The sequence below is a fragment of the Grampus griseus genome, assembly GCF_964374135.1.
Source record: "Grampus griseus genome assembly, chromosome: 3".
Classification (NCBI taxonomy): domain Eukaryota; kingdom Metazoa; phylum Chordata; class Mammalia; order Artiodactyla; family Delphinidae; genus Grampus; species Grampus griseus.
Window position 1 is genome coordinate 92,305,760 of NC_139019.1, and position 19,207 is coordinate 92,324,966.

At 34.0% G+C, this 19,207-nt stretch overlaps 1 protein-coding gene across 3 annotated transcripts in view; it reads left to right on the forward strand.

Moving 5' to 3' along the window:
• The first annotated feature begins 1,244 nt into the window (after positions 1-1,244).
• Positions 1,245-19,207, forward strand: part of YTHDC2 (YTH N6-methyladenosine RNA binding protein C2) — a 66,194-nt gene continuing 48,231 nt past the window's right edge. For all 3 annotated transcript variants that reach the window (XM_082649860.1, XM_082649861.1, XM_082649862.1), the window contains exons 1-7: positions 1,245-1,597; positions 3,134-3,224; positions 9,860-10,056; positions 11,392-11,591; positions 16,671-16,837; positions 17,606-17,708; positions 18,936-19,092. In XM_082649860.1, coding sequence (XP_082505986.1) covers positions 1,411-1,597; positions 3,134-3,224; positions 9,860-10,056; positions 11,392-11,591; positions 16,671-16,837; positions 17,606-17,708; positions 18,936-19,092 — 1,102 coding nt within the window. In that variant the 5' untranslated portion in view covers positions 1,245-1,410. The remainder of the gene's footprint in view (positions 1,598-3,133; positions 3,225-9,859; positions 10,057-11,391; positions 11,592-16,670; positions 16,838-17,605; positions 17,709-18,935; positions 19,093-19,207) is intronic.

Here is a 19,207-nt window from a genome sequence, read left to right on the forward strand (position 1 = left end):
CATTTGAGCACTGAGATGAGAATGGTGGGAGGTAGACAGAGGCCAGATTAGGCAGGGTCTTCAGGGTCATGGTAAGGAATTGAGGGTGTTTTATAGTTGCAATGGGGAGCAATTGGAGTGCCTTGTGTAGGGGTGTTAACCTACTTGGCTTGTACAGTTGTCTCTCTATCTGTGGGGATTGGTTCCAGGACTCCTTGAGGATACCAAAATGCAAGGATGTTCAAGTCCCTTGTATAAAATGGCAGTAATATTTGTATATAACCTATATACATCCTCTTATGTACTTAAAATAATCTCTAAATTACTTATAATACCTAATGCAATGTAAATACTATGTAAATAGTTGCAGTAAATTCAAGTTTTGCTTTTTGGAACTTTCTGGAATTAAAAAATTTTTTTTTTTTGGTTTAGTGGTTGGTTGAAGCAGTGATAAGGAACCCAAAGATACTGAAAGCCAACTGTGTTTTTAAAAAGATCACTCTAGTTGCTTTCTGGAGAATGGATAATAGGAAGACTAGAGTGGAAGCAATTAGAGTGACTGGGTTGAGGTTTATGTTAGTGGAATTGTATACAAGCAAATGGACATTCTCATAATCTTCCTTGACATCCCAAACTAAAGGGTTGCATCTTCCTATTCCATTATCTCACATAGCACTTACAACTACCTTTAATCATTTTTTTGTCTACTGTCTGTTATTCCCATATAGGGTTGCCAGATAAAATAAGGCCACTCAGTTGAATTTGCATTTCAGGTACCGAATAATTCTTTACTCTGTGTGCTCCCAAATATTGCATGGGAAATACCTATACTGAAATTGTGTTCCTTATCTGAAATTCCAATAAACTGGGCATCCTGTATTTTTGTTTACTAAATCTGGCAACTCTACCCCCACTAGAATGTAAAATCCACGAAGGCAGGAGCCCTTTCTGTCTGGTTCCCCAATGTATATCTAGGGCACATAGTAGAAGCCCACACATGCTTACTGAATGAATTAATGATTTAACCAAATAGCGAGCGACTGAATAAGTGGTTGAACGAGAGGCCCTCGGGACGGGGCGGGGGGGCGGTGCGTGGGTACAGGAGACGACAGGGAGAACCAGCTCGACAGGGAGCTGGAGATTTGGACGCAGCGCGCAGGACGCCAGGGACAGTCGGCGTGCTGAGGTCACCGGCGCCGGCCCCGGTGACGTCATCACGCCCGCGCTCTCTGCCCGGCTGGCGCTCTAGCGTCGCCGGCGCCTCATCGGCTGTTGTGGACACCGGGAGCTTTCCGGTGAGCCCGATCCAGCGCAGGTAGCCTGTGGAGCCGTTTGAACCCGCCAAGGCCCCCGAGGCCCACTTTCCCTGTCGTTGGCCGTCAGTCAGCAGGCCTGGCCGCTGTACCGCGAGGAGAACACCTCCTCAGGGCCATGTCCAGGCCGAGTAGCGTCTCCCACCGGCCGTCGGCTCCTGGAGGGGGCGGCGGCAGCGGCCCGGCGCTGTGTGGCCCTGCGGGAGGCGGCCGGGCCAAGGGGCTGAAGGACATTCGTATAGACGAGGAGGTGAAGATCGCGGTCAATATCGCTCTGGAGCGTTTCCGATACGGGGACCAGAGAGGTGAGGTTCCCGACAGGGACCCCGCCGGCTGCCCCACCTCCCGGAAGCCCGGTCCCTCGTGGGAAGGGGCTGCCTCACCGGAGGGAGGGGAGACGGGGGCGGTCCACCGGGCCCGGGCGAAGCGGGCGCGGGGCTGGGGCCAGAGTTGTGAGCCTTGCCCGGGGATGTGAAGAGCCCCGTGGCGTCCTGCGGCTCAGCCGGGTTACGGGGCACTTGTCTGGCGTCCGAAGGCACGAAAATCAGGTTGCTCAACTGCAGGAGGCATTTCTTTCCCCAGGGAGAGGCCTTTCGGTAGCTTTGCCACAACTTTTAGGTATTGTTAAGCGTCTACTTTTTTTTTTTTTTTTTTAAAGGAGGTGGTGGTAGCCTTAATCGAGGTACGTTTAGTTTGAGTTTCGGAAGTAGAGGAACAGAAGAAAATTCGACGAATAAATGCAGTGGCAATATGTAGTGCTTTGTTTACATCCTGGAAGTATCACTCTAAACACTTAAAAAAAAAAAAAGAAACTCGTTCTGTTAGACGAAACGTCTTCCATACCTCTTAAGGTTGGAAAGCTACTTGTCTTGGGTCACACAGTGCAGAACCAGCAGCTGACCTGTGATCAGTACAGTATATTGAGAGCTCATTCCGATTTGCTGCTCTAAGTAGAGAACCCCTTATTCTGGAAGCTTAGAGTCTTTCCCTCTCCCCCCAAAAAAGGACCTGGACAGAGTGATTCTGAACTTTCATTGAACAGAGGTGAAGCCCCAGAAATATACAGCATCATATCCAGTCTGAGACAGTGAAATAGGGATTCTATGCAGTTTTTGAAGGCAAAGACACTGGAATCTGATACTGAGCATTCATAATACTTGAGCATACCTCATCCTTGAAGGAAATAAACATTTTGTTGGTTAAGCAAGTAAGTTAAGATAGTAAAATATGTTCATCAGGAGCTCAAGATTTCAGCACAAGAGGACTAATCTTTGGTGAACATCAGGGTCCTTTATCACATTTAGGTTTAAATGTTATTAATATCAGAATTCTGGTAGACATTCAGTGGTTAATTAGTACAGGCATATCTCATTATTGCACTTCACTTTATTGTGCTTTGCAAATACTGTGTTTTTTTACAAATTGAAGGTTTGTGGCAACTCCATGTTGTCAGATGATGGTTAGCATTTTTTATCAATAAAGGATTTTTAAATTAATTGTGTATGTTGTTGTTTAAGACATAATGCTGTTGCACACTTAATAGGCTACAGTGTAGTGTAAACATAACATAGGCCCTGGAAACCAACAAACCAACATAGGCCCTGGAAACCAAAAAAATTTGTATGACTTGCTTTATTATGATATTCACTTTATTACAAGGGTCTGGAATCAAACCCACAGTATCTCCTAGGAATGCTTATATCTATTTTTCACATAAAATATGATAATTTGATTATATGTTTATATGATTTTTCATATTTTATAAACATATATGTGTATTGAAGTACCTTGAAGGAAAATTGCCAATCCACAAATGATGCTTTGTGTTTTTTTCCATGTAGAAATGGAATTTCCTTCTTCTTTGACCAGTACGGAAAGAGCCTTTATTCATCGATTGAGTCAGTCTCTTGGTTTGGTTTCTAAAAGTAAAGGGTAAGCTGACAAGTTTTCTTAATTGAAAAAATTACTTACCGAAAAAGAGAAATGTTTTTGACTAAATAGTTATTACTGCTTTAGTTAGATTCACATCCTTAATTATATTGTGTGTAGATGATCTGATTCATGTCTGTACCAAACTCAGCTCTTTGCTTTTCTTACTGTCCCCCTTTTTGTTTTCCCTGATTGGGGGAGAGTGGGAGAAGAAGGTAAATTTTAAGATGTAAAGAGAATGGTTTAAAAGTTGAAGTTGATTGCATTGAGAAAGCTATTCTCTTCTTGTATGGAAACCAAAACTTTTTTCTTGAAGAATGGATGGACTAAAAATAATAAGTACAATTATTTACAGAACTTTTCTCTTTTAATGCTACTGTACTATAATGGTATGGTTTTAGAACACATGCTTGTTGTTTTTTTTCATACCAAGTCACGAATCTGATGATTAGAACTGATTAAATAAGACTGAACAAGAGGAAACTTAAATATTTTTTGAAGATCACTTATCCATAGTGGGGAAAAGTCATTTGAGCCATCCATATTGAAGAACTCTAAAATTCTGTGGAGTTATTTTATTTTGGGAATAAGAATGATGGGATTGATATAGAGTTCTTAGTATTGGTGCTATTGACGTTTTGGACTGTATAATTCTTTATTGTGGAGGGCTATTTTGTGCATTGTAGGATGTTTAGTAGCATACCTAGCCTTCACCCACTACATGCCAGTAACACTTCCACCCCCAGTTGTGACAACCAAAAATGTCTTTAGACATTTCCAAAATCTTCCCTGGGAGCAATATTGCTCCTGGTTGAGAACCACTGAGATTGGGGGAAAAAAAGATGAAATTTCAGCTTCCAGCTTTTAGGTTAAGAAGAGGGAAAACAAAGCCTTAATTAAGTAAATATATTAATAACTAAATAGAAGGTCCTAAGGTGAAAGTAGCTGAGGTTGCAATGTCTTTCATATGAATGTCCACCATAGTGATGATACAGTTACTGACTGAGACAAGGGATGTAGCTTAGGTGCATGTGCACTTTGAACATCACTAAAAGCAGTGTTGGCGTCCTGGGAAGGTTCCACCCATATTATAGTCATCTGGATAGGTAAAATATTGCACTTGAAAATAAAAAGAAGGCGCAGGGCCACAATCCTTTGTCCAAAAGGGCCTGGGCCAAATATGTTTTGAGATGCAGATTTTCAGATTTCAGAAAGGCAATAGGGTATATTAGCAGTATGTTATATTTCTTGCTGAAAAATGTATGATTATTGACACTAAGGTAAATAAAGATCATAAATAGCTTCATGTTAATTTAACCAGGCTTTGCTGCCAAATGAAGTTGCTGCAGACTTTCAGAAGTCTGCCACTTTTCAGAGCTGTTTGGATTTAAGGGTAGTAGATAAGAGATTGTGGGCCTGCACTAGAAAATATCTGTTATAAACACACTGTTCTGCAGCTACATCATTTCTGTGGTTACATGGGTTTTTAATTCTAAACAGTGAACTTGGAAATGACCTTTAGAAATTACTCTTAGAAAAGCAGTCCATTGGACTAGACTACCTCTACTTTTGTTCAGTAGCATGATCCTTTAAAGGATGGTCCAGAGACGAAAAAAAGTTTGGGGGGGAAGGGGAGAGCAAGTTATCAGGACAAAAAAAGGGGGATGAAGAAACATTGAAGAGACAGAAAGAGGAAACAGGAAAGAGATGCTAAGGGAATCAAGGCAACCCCACCTATTATCTCATCCCTACTCCCTATATCTAGTGTTCCATAAATCCTCTTCTTAGTGAATGTCCTAGCTCTTTCCCAATCCCTTTTTATCTTTGAGCAAACTTAGTACAATGTTTTTCTAGTGGTCCTTGTCATTTTCAAATGCCTTTCCTTCTTTTTACATATATAAAGAACTAAATCACTTTGAATATATTTCTTAAATCCTTTCTTTTCATTTATATGAGAATTTGTACCTGACTTGTATGGGTTTTTCTGTTCACTCTTGAGTAAAGATCTTTTATTTTTAACCTCCTAGAATTAACTTTGTTAATTTAGGATAGTTAAGTTAGTTAATAATTGTTAAGTTAGTCTTTCTGTTGTATGTTTGTTTTTTTTTTTTTGTGCCTGGTATTATGATTCCATAATACCTATTTGAGAGGTGTGGAGGAAAGGACAAGAAACCTGGATTCTAATCCCAGTCTGTCACTGCTTTGTTCTTTAGCTTTGGTCATGTCCCTTAACTTTAAAGGCCTGTTTTCTTAAATGTAAAAAATGAAGGAGTTAATCTCTATGTGTTGGTTAAGATTCTGTGATCCCGTAGTTTATTTTGAGTTTCTTACAAGGTTTTCAAAAAACAGATTCCAGACTTACTGTGTGATAATTTACAGGTTTTTTTTTTCTGATCACTTTTTAATTTTTTTAAATCTCCTTTCTTTCAAAATGAAGGCCACATGTGTTGGATTTTGTTTTTCATCTCCTCTTAGAGAGTTGGGTTTACTTTGAATTGATTATTTTCTTTATAATTGCTCATCTTTTGGTAAAAATACTCTTGTTGGAGTAACACCCCCATTTTGTGTTCTTCACTATATCCTAACGTTTTCTTAGACATTCCAGTCAAGTTTTCCCATACCCCAAATTTCACCTCCTTGTAATTTGTTCTGTTTTTCCTCAACCTATGTCACTGTGTTTTGGTTCTAAGAGCACACTTTTTTGAGTCTTTAATTTGTTCATGAATAAAACAAAATTCTTTCCTATTCTTCTTAGTCCAAGTTAGACAAAAAGAAATTTACAAGATGAACTTTGTTAAAAACTTGTGGAAAGAGAAAATATAAAGTGTATGAAAGTAGGTTTTTCCAAGTACAGGTTTTTTATCCTGTGATTGCTGAAGGTGCTGCTTAATAGGTATCCAGTTATTCTACTCACCCTGACCAGGAGGCTCTACCGTACAACAAGACCCCCTTTCAGATCTGAGTTACTGCTTCCCTTACCTCCTGCCATGGAAGATTGCATACCGCACTCCACCTCTCTTCCCCTAGCTAAAACAGAAAATGGGTTAAAAGTGATGAACCCTGTTAGTGAAGTTTTGGATATCCATTAAATAAACCCCTACAGTGCGCAGTAATAATAGTAACAGTAGCTAACATTTATTAAGTGCTCTTGTGCAACAGGCATTGTGCTAGGTGCTTTAAGTAGATTATTTGATCCTCACAACAGTCTTGTATGGTAGGTTCTATTTTTTCAATACCTGGTGCCTGTATAACAGATGAGGCAATTCGAGCTTAGAGAATTAAATAGTTTTCCCAAGATCACACAGCTAGCAGGTGGCAGAGCCAGCAATCAGACCTAGTTAATGTTTAGCTAATTAATTTTTGTTTTTCACAGTGAGTTCATAACAGTGTTTTAGGAACTGCGAGGAGTTAAGACAGAGATATTGGATAAAGCTCATCTCTAAGTTGCTTATTGTCCATTAAGTCACAAAAAGAAAAAAATTTACCACAAACATAGCATCACATGAAAATAATTGTGTTTAGTGACAAAAATAACTCGTTTGGTTTATTATTTTCTAGGTAATCGTAATAAAGCACAAATTTGTATGATTCAAACTTTAATAAATTTGTAATTTTGTATTACAGTATTGAGGAGAAAATGGTTTGGAGTTAGATCTTTGCATCTGTCTGCTTAGTGGAAGTATAAATTAAAGGGATATGAAATTAAGTATATACTAGACATCAAACAAATGTGTATTTTTTTAGAGGCATTAGCTCCTTGGTGGCTGTGAGCTTTTTAAGCAGTGATTTCAGATTTTGGCTCTTTAGCAGATTTTTAAACTGTTCTCAGGTTTGTAAAGTGGGGAATAGCAAGATGTATGGTTGTATTTGAGGTAGATTACTCAGTAACATGCTGTGTAAATGAAACATTTATTAATATTAAAATTGCATCAAATTTGATTAGTTATATCATCATTTTTCTTTAAAAAGAAGAAGCTATTGAAATGTCATAACTTCATTATAACATGCATGATTACTTTTCCCTTTGAAAGTTAGAAGTTATGATGTTCTTATCTGTATTTGTAGGCCATTTACTTTTATACTTAAATATGGCATATAGGGCTTACATGTTATTATTTAAAAAAATTCTTGTGAAGTTCATTTATCTAGCATCTTTTCCATGTTGTGCAGGTAGTTTCTAGTCAATTTTGCTGTGTAAAGGGAACTACTAGATATTCATCAAATTATAGTGTTGGTTACCTTGGAATGAAAGCATGATGATGAGATTTCAGTGTGTTAGTTTACATAGTAGGACAACTCTACTATATTGAATGTTTTCATCCACACAATAATGAGGTGAATATTTTGCCAAAATTTCACTAATTTTTTAATTATATATCAGTGTCACTGTGGTGCTGAATGGGGTAGGAGTGAGCCCTAATAGCACTAATAGTAGAATTTTTTTACTAAAACATAAAAACTATCAAGTTGATATTCTCTTTCTGTCCCACCATCTGGGTTTAAACTGAATTTAGTAAATTGTAAATGGTAATGACTAAGTATTCACACTTGCTTAGTATGAGTTATTGTTATAGATTAATGCTGAATTATTATTAGGCAACCTATGTTAGGAAAGTTTCAATCTGACCTGTTATTTTAGTTGTGAGCTTATTGAGGAAGGAGTATATTTTCCTCAACTTTGTAATCGTAGCTTCTAGCATGGTGCCTGGCATACAGTATGTAATCAATATATGATGAATGATTATGATTGAATGAATGAATAAAATAAAATTAAAAGTGAAATATAGCAAAACTTTCCTGAGATGATTTTTGAGAAAATTAAAGCATCTTGGAGCTGATAGAAATACTAGAGGTTTTAAAATTCTGTGTCAGAGAAGTAAAATGATTTATTTTTGATCACATAGCTAGTTAATTGAAAGATTATTACTAGCTGAACACAAGCCTCCTGACTGTTGCTCTAGTGCTCATTTCAGCACACTTCTGGCCTTCTATAGTTAAAATTTTATGAAGTACATGGAACAGAAGGGGAATGAATGATTGAGTCTATCATGACTGTACTGAGGTTTCAGAAAAGTCCATGGGAAAAGAACCTACTACAGAGAACATCTCTAGAATCCAATAATTTTGATTTACCATGGAAATGACTAAAATTTCTAGATCAGTTAGATTTTAATAAGCTCATCTTTATGCCATCATTTAAGCATCACTAAGCACTTGTCCAGGAGTAGATGATGGCATAGAAAGGGTATAATTCATTGAGGAGTTTCCAGAAATTAAAAATCTTGGTAAATTGAAAGCCTCACTTAGAAGACTTAGATAGCTAAGGCTGTATAGGTTAATCTTCAGTTTCATGTCACTCTATAGTGAAGATATTGTTGAAAATATTTAAATTAGATTTAGGAATTAGGAAAATTCTAAAATTTAATTTAGAATTAGTAAAATTATATATATAATTTTCATTGTATTTGTGGCTTTGTTGCTCATTTCTATAATATGATAGTGGCATTAACAAATGGCAAAACATTTTATGAAATGTTTTGTGTAACTCTTTTTGGTACAAGAAACGATATTTTTTCCTGGCTATAATTATAATTATAATAATAGCTTTCATTTATTTAATGTGTACTTTGTAGCAGATACTGCCCTTTACATGCATTATCTTATTTAATCATATGAAGAGTCTTTTGAGGCAGGTATTATTATTATTATTATTATTATTATCATCATCTTAGGCTCAGAGCTATTAAATAATTTGCTTGTGGTCCCACAGCTAGTAGGTGGTAGAGATAGGATTCAAATCCAAGTCTGTTTGCTTTCATAACCCAAGCTTTTTACAGTACTACATTGTACTAGATTATAGACATGTATTATTAAATCATTCAAAATACATATGAGGACTTCCTGTGTGTATAACATTGTACTTAGTACTCCTAAAGCTACAGAAGTCATCAAAGACATAATTAGGACCATTTAAAGAAGTAAATATACCTACATCAGGTAACTTGAGAACAGTTATAAATCATCATTACCTTATAATTGAAGGCTAGAGTCAGAAGCTTTGAAAAACTTTTTTTTTTCCCCAGTATACATCTGAAAATACTTATCAGTAGTGCTGATTTATGTTTTTTTGGTCCAACCACTAAACTTGGCTTTCTTAACAGGTTTTCATGGGAGTGTGACATTACCAGCATACTGGAGAAACATTCAGTGGGATATATTAGTCTGGACCACTGTTATAATTGGACCACCATAATGTTTTCATTATCAATTTTAGATTCTGTTGTTCAAATTGATTTTCTCCCTCTATATGTTTCCCAGCATGTATTAACTGGTGATGTTTCATCTACCATGAAGCCTGCTAAGACAAACTTTAACACTTAAGGGTAAGTAAGCCTTTTTTTTTTTGCTGATTTAAAATTGGATTTGCAGCATTTTGAAATTTTAATTGAAAATGGTCTTGTGGACAGTTTAGCATTAAATTCCTCTTTACTGAATTTTCTGGGATTTCCAGCATCTTATCCCAGAGCATTTTGATCTTTTTCAGTGTTTTGCTTGAGACATGTTTTCTAAGTAGCCATACATCATATGTGAACAAATTGACTATATATAGTAAATAAATGATTTTTATTAATATTCAGAAAGGGAGCAAGTAGATACCTAACTGTGAAGAAGAAAGATGGATCAGAAACAGCTCATGCAATGATGACCTGTAATTTGACTCATAATACAAAACATGCTGTTAGGAGCCTAATTCAAAGATTTCCTGTCACCAGTAAAGAGCGTACTGAACTTCTGCCTAAAACAGAAAGAGGAAATGTGTTTGCAGTTGAAGCTGGTATGTATTTTCTGGGGAGCTTCCTTGTTTATCCTATTATTTCTTGACTGTTCTTTTTCCACTTAAAATTTATTTTTAAAAACTAACATGAAATATGATTTCTCAATTTGAATAGTTGGTTAGAAATGATTAAGAGTTGTGAAGATTTTGGAATGAATTGCAGTGTTAAGGCATGTCATTAAGTTAGACAGGGTTTTTTGTAAAGTGTTACAGTAATAGCCAAACATTTATTGAGCACTTATTGTGTGCTAGACAGTATACTAAACTCTACATAGAGCCTCATAGCAACCCTTGCAAGGTAAGAATTTCCCCTATTTCACAGGTGAAGAAACTGGGGCTCAGAGCAGTTAAATTTGTTCAAGGCCACTCAACCAGCCAGTAAACCACAAAGCTGGGATGTGACTCCAAAGTCTGAACTTTCCTATATTATGCTGCCGTGACATACTAATGAGTGGGATTTTGAATTGGGACTTTAGCTTCTGGGAAGAGACAGGACAGAGTCTTCAGTACATTAACTTGCTCAAAGGTAGATAAATAAATATATTTAGGTTATAAAATGAAGTAATTTTACTATTTGGAAAAATAACTTTTCTAATGAGAAAGTTATTTCTTTTATTATCTCCAGTGAAAGAATCTGCATAATTTCTATTGGTGGAGTATGTTTGCAGAATGTAGAAATGGATGGTGCTACCTATCAAGGAGTTTTAAAAATACATGCACATAAAAATATTTTGAGTTATGTGAAGAGTATAAAACACATCATGCCTTTTGTATTCCTATCTGCTTAAATGTAGATGTTGGCTAAAATGCACAATTAGGAGATTTGTTAAGCATTAGGACCTTATATTTACACATATCATTCTGTTTGATCACATGATCTTACATGCTAACTTTAAACATAGAGGGTTTTTTATTTTTCATATGTGTTTTCATACTGTATGTAACAGAATTTATAAGTATAATATACATTGTTTCCTACTCTAAAATTATAATTTTCTGTGTTATAATTGATAGAAACAAGGCTGAAAATTATTTTAGGATATCAAAATTGGGTTTTATTTTTAATGATTTTTGAATGATTGATTTTTGTTCATTTTTAAACATTGTGCACCAGAAATACTTTTGGGAAATTTGCCTTCTGATTGATATAAAAATGTGTAACATTCTCTAAGAATATTGTGTGGCAGTACAACAGCTGAGGCATTGCTTTTTAACTTTAGACTGAGTAGAGAAGAAGCACTTGAAAGGAATTACATTAGAAATTACTTATTTTTGTTTTTTAACTCTTTTTATTGTTGATCACAAATTTTTTTGTTCTCTTATTCATTTTCAAAGAAAACCGGGAAATGAGCAAGACAAGTGGGCGACTCAACAGTGGCATATCTCAGATTCCAGTGAAAAGAGGAGAATCTGAATTTGATTCTTTCAGGCAGTCTCTGCCAGTGTTTGAGAAACAAGAAGAAATTGTTAAAATAATTAAGGAAAATAAAGTAGTTTTGATTGTAGGAGAAACTGGATCTGGAAAGACTACACAGGTTTGTTTCTTCTTTGTTGTTTATAGAAGAAAAAATTATTTTATCTCGTGATAGTTTTATATCAAATTTACACTACATGTATTTTAACAAAAACAAAAAAGGAACTTTTGTTTATTTTAATGGTTATTTCAGAAATAAATTATTACTGGAAGTACATTTTGAGAATTTGTAGAAAGGTAATATTTTAAAATATTTATTTTTAAATTAGTACATAAGGGCTTTATTTAAACAGAGGTGAGGTTGTGATTTGGTATCATGAAAGGAAAATGGACTTTGACCTTCAGTTCAGATTCCAGCTTCCACATTTATTGAATGTGAAATTTTAGGCTAGACTTGTAACTCTTGAAGCCAGAGTCCTCATTTATAAAATGGTACTAACAATTGCTACCATTCGAGGTGGGGTTTAGAGGTAATGTCTGTGAAGTGCCTAGCATAGTGTTTTTACATAGCTAAATTAAAAGTAATATTGATAACAACAAGAAGTGTTAATATAAAGTTAACATAAAGTGGGATTAGTATGACATGTTTGACTTGGATGTTTAGAATCATAGTACTTCATTGTTTATGAAGTTTCACTCATAGGCTGACAAGGTTGGAAGTAAGCATGGTACAATGATATGACCTTTTCTTGTTTATATTCTTTAACATGTTAGCACGTTGAAACAGTAAAATTACTTTGCTTTTGATTGAGGTGCAGATAGAATAGTCAGTATAATTTTACATTTTCTTCTTCTCTTCTATGGACAAATAAGTTTGCTTTTGACAGTTGCTTAAGATTTCCTATGCTTATATTGGTTGGTTTCATAAAGTTAGATAAATAAGGCAAGGTGGTAGGAGAGGTTGACTATAAACTTTATCAGTTATTTACTTGTGGGACTTAATCATTTTCACAGAAGTGCAACTCGTTATACCTAAAACTTGAGCCTATAAAACTAATTACAAACGTGATGAAATTTTTATATGAAGACAATGTATAAGATTTTTCTTCAACATCATTATGATTAAGTGAAATTCCATGGAGTCATGCCAAAGAATCTGTTCAGATGTCTTAGATTGTTATAATTGTTTTAGTATTAGAAAGTTTTGCCAGTTGATGTTAATTGTAGCCATTTTAATTATATCAAATAGAGATAATGAAAGTTTTGATAAAATATAACAAATATGGTTTTATTTAAATTATTTGAGTGTTCTTCCTAAGGATATTTGTATACTGGAATTATGGATGTCTATTTTCACAATTATGTGTATCATTTTACTAGGTATGAAAAGATCTGGAGAATTTAGTTAGGAATTAAATATTATTCTCTTTGCTTTTCAAAAGAAACTATTAATCTAAATGGGTTTAAACCTAAGAAATAATTGTATCTTGTTCAAGGAGTTCAAGTAAAATTACTAATGTTCCTGTCCTATGAAATACAAATATGACAGTTTGAAGTTAATATCATTAGCCATTTTCATCTTTCCTTTGGGAGCGTTAGGAAGTTATTTGCCTTTTTTTTTTTTCGTTATGTGGGCGTCTACCGTTGCGGAGCACAGGCTCCGGACGCGCAGGCCCAGCGGCCATGGCTCACGGGCCCAGCCGCTCCACGGCATGTGGGATCTTCCTGGACCGGGGCACGAACCCGTGTCCTCTGCATCGGCAGGCGGACTCTCAACCACTGCGCCACCAGGGAAACCCCTATTTGCCTTTTGAATGTTCATTATATAAAATTCAAACATTATAGAAAATATAATGTTTTTATATTTCTCCCTGGTTTATTGTCAGAAACTTGGAGTATATGTTTCTGGGTTTTTCGGGGGATTGTTTGTTTTGTTTTTGTTCTCTTTACAGTATTGATATATATTATTTTTAAAACAAACATGGGATAATATGTATACGCTTTGCATCTTGCTTTTTTCACTTAATAGATATTGGATATTTTTCTGTGTTAGTACCTAGCGATAGACCTCATTTTTTAAACAATTGAGTAGCATTCCTGAGCATTTTTGTAATAACAGTGATAAAATAAATGACTGTTTACTGCGTGCTGAAGTTTTACAACAGTTATCTTAATTAAACCTCTTATTAACCCAAGATATGTAGGCTTGTTATTATCTCTTTTTACAGATGTGGAATAAAAACTAAAACTTACAGATGTTAATCTACCCAAATTCACATAACTAGGAAGTGGCAGAGCAGGAATCTTACTCTGTACTTACTTTATTATATTGCATCCTAATATTTCTTTTCTAATTTGTGGGAATGTTTTAATAGGATAAATTCCTAGAAGTGGAAATGCTGGATCAAAAATATTGCATTTAAAATTTTAGTAGCTAGATTAACTAGTTACTGTCTGTTAATTCAAAAAAGACTTATCGTATTAAAATAGTACTGAATGTATTGAAAGTTCCCATTTCTCTAAAACTTAGGTAACAATGGATATAATTTATTTTTTACCTTTATCAATCTGATAAGCAAAAAATAATGTTTAGTTTGCATTTCTCTGATTCTTAGTTGAGTATCTTTTCGTTTGCTTATTATCTATTTATGTTCTGTGAGTTACTTATTTATATCTTATTTTTCTTTAGGTTTAATCATTTTGGATTTATTTTTAATAATGCTTTGTACATTATGGATACATGGCTGTTATGTGTTATATATCTTAAAAACAATTTCTCACAATTTTTTGGTTGCTTTTTTAGCTTTGCTTATGGTATCTTGATTAGTAGTTTTACATTTTTATTTAGTCAAATCTGTCAGCCTTTTTTTAGGGCTTCATGCCATGCTCAGAAAATCACTTTCTACCCCAAGATTAAAAAACATTTTCCTACAAATATTTTATTCTAATACTTTTATATTTGTAGTTTTAAAAATCCATCTGGAGTTTATTTTATTGTGTCATATCAGGTAGGAATCTAACTTTTTTCCTTATGTTAGTATCTAGTGTTCCAATATGTTAGTATCTAGTGTTCCAATATAATTTTCATTTAATAATCCCTTCCCCCGATTTTAAGATACTACTTTTTAAAAATTGAAGTATAGTTGATTTACAATATTGTGTTAGTTTCAGGTGTACAGCAAAGTGATTCAGTTATATATATATATATATATATAATTATTTTCAGATTATTTTTCATAATAGGTTATTACAAGATATTGAATATTGTTCCCTGTGTTATATAGTAAATCTTTGTTGCTTATCTATTTTATGTAGTGTGTATCTATTGATCCCATACTCCTAACTTATCCCTTCTTCCCTTTTCCCTTTGGTAACCATATGCTTGTTTTCTATGTCTTTGAGTCTGTTTCTGTTTTTTAAATAGACTCATTTGTATTATATTTTAGATTCCACATGTGAGTGATATCATATAATATTTGTCTTTCTCTGTCAGACTTACTTAGTATGATATTCTCTAGGTCCATCCATATTGCTGCAAATGGCAACATTTCAGTCTTTTTTATGGCTGAGTAATATTCCATTGTGTACATATGTGTGTGTGTGTGTATATGTATGTGTGTGTATATACATATATGTGTGTGTATATATATATATATATATATATATATATATATATATATATACCCACCACATCTTTATCCATTCATCTGTTGATGGTCACTTAGGTTGCTTTTATGTCTTGGCTATTGTAAATAGTGCTGCTGTGAACATTGGGGTGCATACTACTTTTGATCAAATACTAAATTTCTGTAGTACCTGGGTATATTTCTGGAATTTTTGTTATGTATTTTTAATTATCTGTTCCTACACCAAGATCTCACTTTTTGAATTTTGTAGTTTTACAGTATGTAGCATAATATTCCTCTTTATTATTAGCTTCTCTTTTTAGATATTTCTTAGCAGTTTGTTTGCATTTATGCTTCCGAATGAACTGGTCAAATTTTAAAAAATCCTGGAGGGTAGGACGTGCATGAAAAGATGTCCTTTTCACTCATAGTTAAAGAAATGAAATCAAAACAATAATTATATTTTTCAACTATTAGATTGGCTGAAATTTAAAAATTGATGAAATCCAGCATTTGCATAGGTGTTGGGAAAACAGCATCTTCTGCTCTGTTGGTAAAAGTATAAATTGTTTTGAAGAGCAGATTGATAATTTTTCTATGAAAATTTAAATTTATATACTCTTTGACTCCACATATATTTGTCTTTGCGTAAGTATGTGAAGATAGATGTTCACTGCAGCATTCTTTTTAATAGTAAGCAACAGCATCAAAAATAACAAGCCTAAACAAACTGGAAATTACTTAATGTATAGTCATATTTGTTAAGTTATAGCACATCCATAAGATGGAATGTGCAGCTATTAAAATGGATTAGGTAGATCTGATGTGTTATTAAGTGACATCTGCAAATTACAAACATTAAGTATAATAATGACTTTGTGTGAATAAAAACCTGTTTATATACACAAATAATTTAAGTTGTATAAACTTTTTTTTTCCCCAAAAGAGTTTATAAGAAAATTAACAGTAGTTACTTCCATGGAGAGGACTATTGGTAGTAGTATGGGTGGGGAAGACTTTTACTTTTTATTTTAAATCTTTCTGACCTGTTTAAATTTAATTATAGAAAAGTGTCTGCAATCCTGGTATTAGGCTATTTCTGGTTTCTTTATATTTTTCACTATTTAAAAAATTCCAATGGAATTTTGATTGTTGTTTCATTGACTTTATAGGATAACTTGGGGAGAATTGACATTTTTGCAATATTGATTATTCCTATCCAGTAATATGTTGTATTTTTCTAGTATATTCCCGTCTTTTATGTTTCTCAGTAGTGTTTTATAATCTTGGTTTTTCAGTAGTGTTTTATAATCTTTTTCATGTAAACCTTAACTATTTCTTTATAATTCTGTTTTTAAGTGTTTTAGTTTTAGTTTCTATTGTGAACAAGATCTTTTTAAATTACATTTTTTAGCTGATTATTAGCAGTTACATGAAAGTTGTTGGTTTTATGATTATTTTATGTTTGGACATGTTACATAACTTTTTTAGTTCTGATGGTTTTTCAGTTGATTGACATGGATTTTCTGGATATACAATTATGTTGTCTTATAGTACTTTAAAATTTGTTTCAGATTCCTCAGTTCCTTTTAGATGATTGCTTTAAAAATGGTATCCCCTGCCGTATATTTTGTACTCAACCAAGACGATTAGCAGCTATTGCTGTGGCTGAAAGAGTTGCTGCAGAGAGAAGAGAAAGGATTGGTCAGACAATTGGGTATCAGATCCGTTTAGAAAGCAGGTAAAGACAATTCACCTGTAGCTTTTTATCATTCTCAGAAAAGACTAAATATTTATATTTCACTAAATATAGAGCATGTGTTAGTTGAAAAGTTAGATGATCATTTTGCTCCAAGTAAGTTTATAATAGGCCATTGAGCTCATGTCTAAACTTATTGAGGTTTTGAATAAATAAATAGCTTGAAAAAGAGTTTGGGCCGTAGATAGAAATCCTGTTTCATAGTTTCATGATAAAGTGCAAGTTATTTCACCTCTTTGAGTCTTAGTTTCCTCATGTATAAAATGGGGCTAATGAAAGCATCTAGAGCACAGGTTTGATGTGAAGTTTATAGTAAGCACTCAGTAAATGTTAGTGACTGAATTGATTATTATTATTAGTAGTAGTAATGCTAGTAGTACCTTCTTGAGAAGTAGTACCATTTCTTTGCTCATAGTTATTTGGATATAGTGATTCAAAAAGCTAATCTCATTTATGATACACTTTTTTCCCCCAAGTAAAAAATGTTTAAGATCTTTAAAAAAAATCTTTTTAAGTTCTTTAACAAAATAATTACTAAATTAATAAAAGGCTGTTAGTAATAATAAATTTGTGAGATTGTCAGGCATAAAATACATATTTCACATAACTTTGCTAATAAAACATATATACTAGTACACTGTTATATTAGTAACACTTATTAAGTACAAAGGACACTAGCATTTAATATATGACCTTGTTTTAATTACATAAAAGATTTGTAATTGTGAACTTTTTTGATTTTTTAAAAAGGGTTTCTCCAAAGACACTTCTGACATTTTGCACCAATGGGGTACTGCTTCGTACTCTGATGGCAGGAGATAGTTCATTGTCAACTGTGACACATGTTATTGTGGTAAGAATATTTAAATTTAAATATCTAATTAAATTTTTAGAATAGGATATAAATGAGAACCAATTTTTTTAAAACAGGCTATTCTAATCAAGTTACTTTTTTTTAAACTTTTATTTTTTATTTTTAAAGATTTATTTATTTAATTTATTTTTGGCTGTGTCGGATCTTAGGGTCTTAGTTGCTGTATGCGGGATCTTCGTTGAGACATGCAGGATCTTTTGTTGTGGAGCAGGCTTCTCTCTAGTTGTGGCCTGCAGGTTTTCTCTTCTCTAGTTGTGGTGTGCAGGCTCCAGGGCATGTGGGCTCTGTAGTTGTGGCGTGCGGGTTCCAGAGCATGTGGGCTCTAGTTGAGGCTCAGGAGCTCAGTAGTTGTGGCGTGCGGGCTTAGTTGCCCTGCGGCATGTGGGATCTTAGTTCCCTGACCAGGGAACGAACTCGTGTCCCTTGCATTGTAAGGTGGATTCTTTACCACTGGACCACCAGGGAAGTCCCTCAAGTTACTTTTTATTGTCCATAATTGTTAGAAATAAATATTTTATATTAAATAAAGATATTCTTACCATCAGGTTTTATGAGTGAGAATAAAATAAGTAGATAGTTTTTTAAAAAGTGCTTTTTATATATGAAAATGGCACATGTATTTTAAGAGTTCTCCAGAATGGTGAAAGTTTTCTTTTTTCTCTGTGCTTAGTCATCTGATTTCTCTTCCAAATCTTAGAGGCATACTTTAAAGTCATTTAACTTCATGGTTAAGCTGCTAAATTAACTAGCTCCTGATGAAATAAGTAGATGAATTACCACCTTGTTAAAGAATTCTAAGCTTTTATCCAGTTTGTGTCAGAAAACTTAGATTAAGTTTTATAAGCTTGTGATAGAGCAGCTTTTGGAAACTTATTAGTTCTGTGCATTCAAACCACAGGATGCACCTGGTCCTGATGCTAATAGAAGCATATTAAAATAGATTTTGTATTTATTAAAATTACATTAAATTAGACTCCACTAATTCAGCATTTGTTGTAGTTTTTGTGGGAAAAAGGGCAGTGTTTTGTTACCCACAGTAGGTCGTTAATGTCTGATTATTTCTAAATTGTCCATAATACAACATTTTCACTAATTGGCTGTGTCCACATTTAACTTGAATTAGTGTGAAACCCAGCAGCTCCATAATTTTAAAGACTTTATTTTTGTATTTTAACTGTTCCATGGTTTTGTTTTTGTTTATTGCAGGATGAAGTACATGAAAGGGATCGATTTAGTGATTTTTTACTTACAAAGTTAAGAGATTTGTTGCAGAAGTACCCAACTTTGAAACTAGTTCTTTCTAGTGCTGCCTTAGATGTAAATCTTTTTATGAGATATTTCGGGAGTTGTCCAGTGACATACAGTAAGTTAAACTGTCAGATTTCTTCTAGGATTTGTATGAAAGAATACTTTTTTGGCTTGATTTTATTTATTATAATAGAAATTGGGGAATGTTCTGATGTATAGAGCATCTGTTT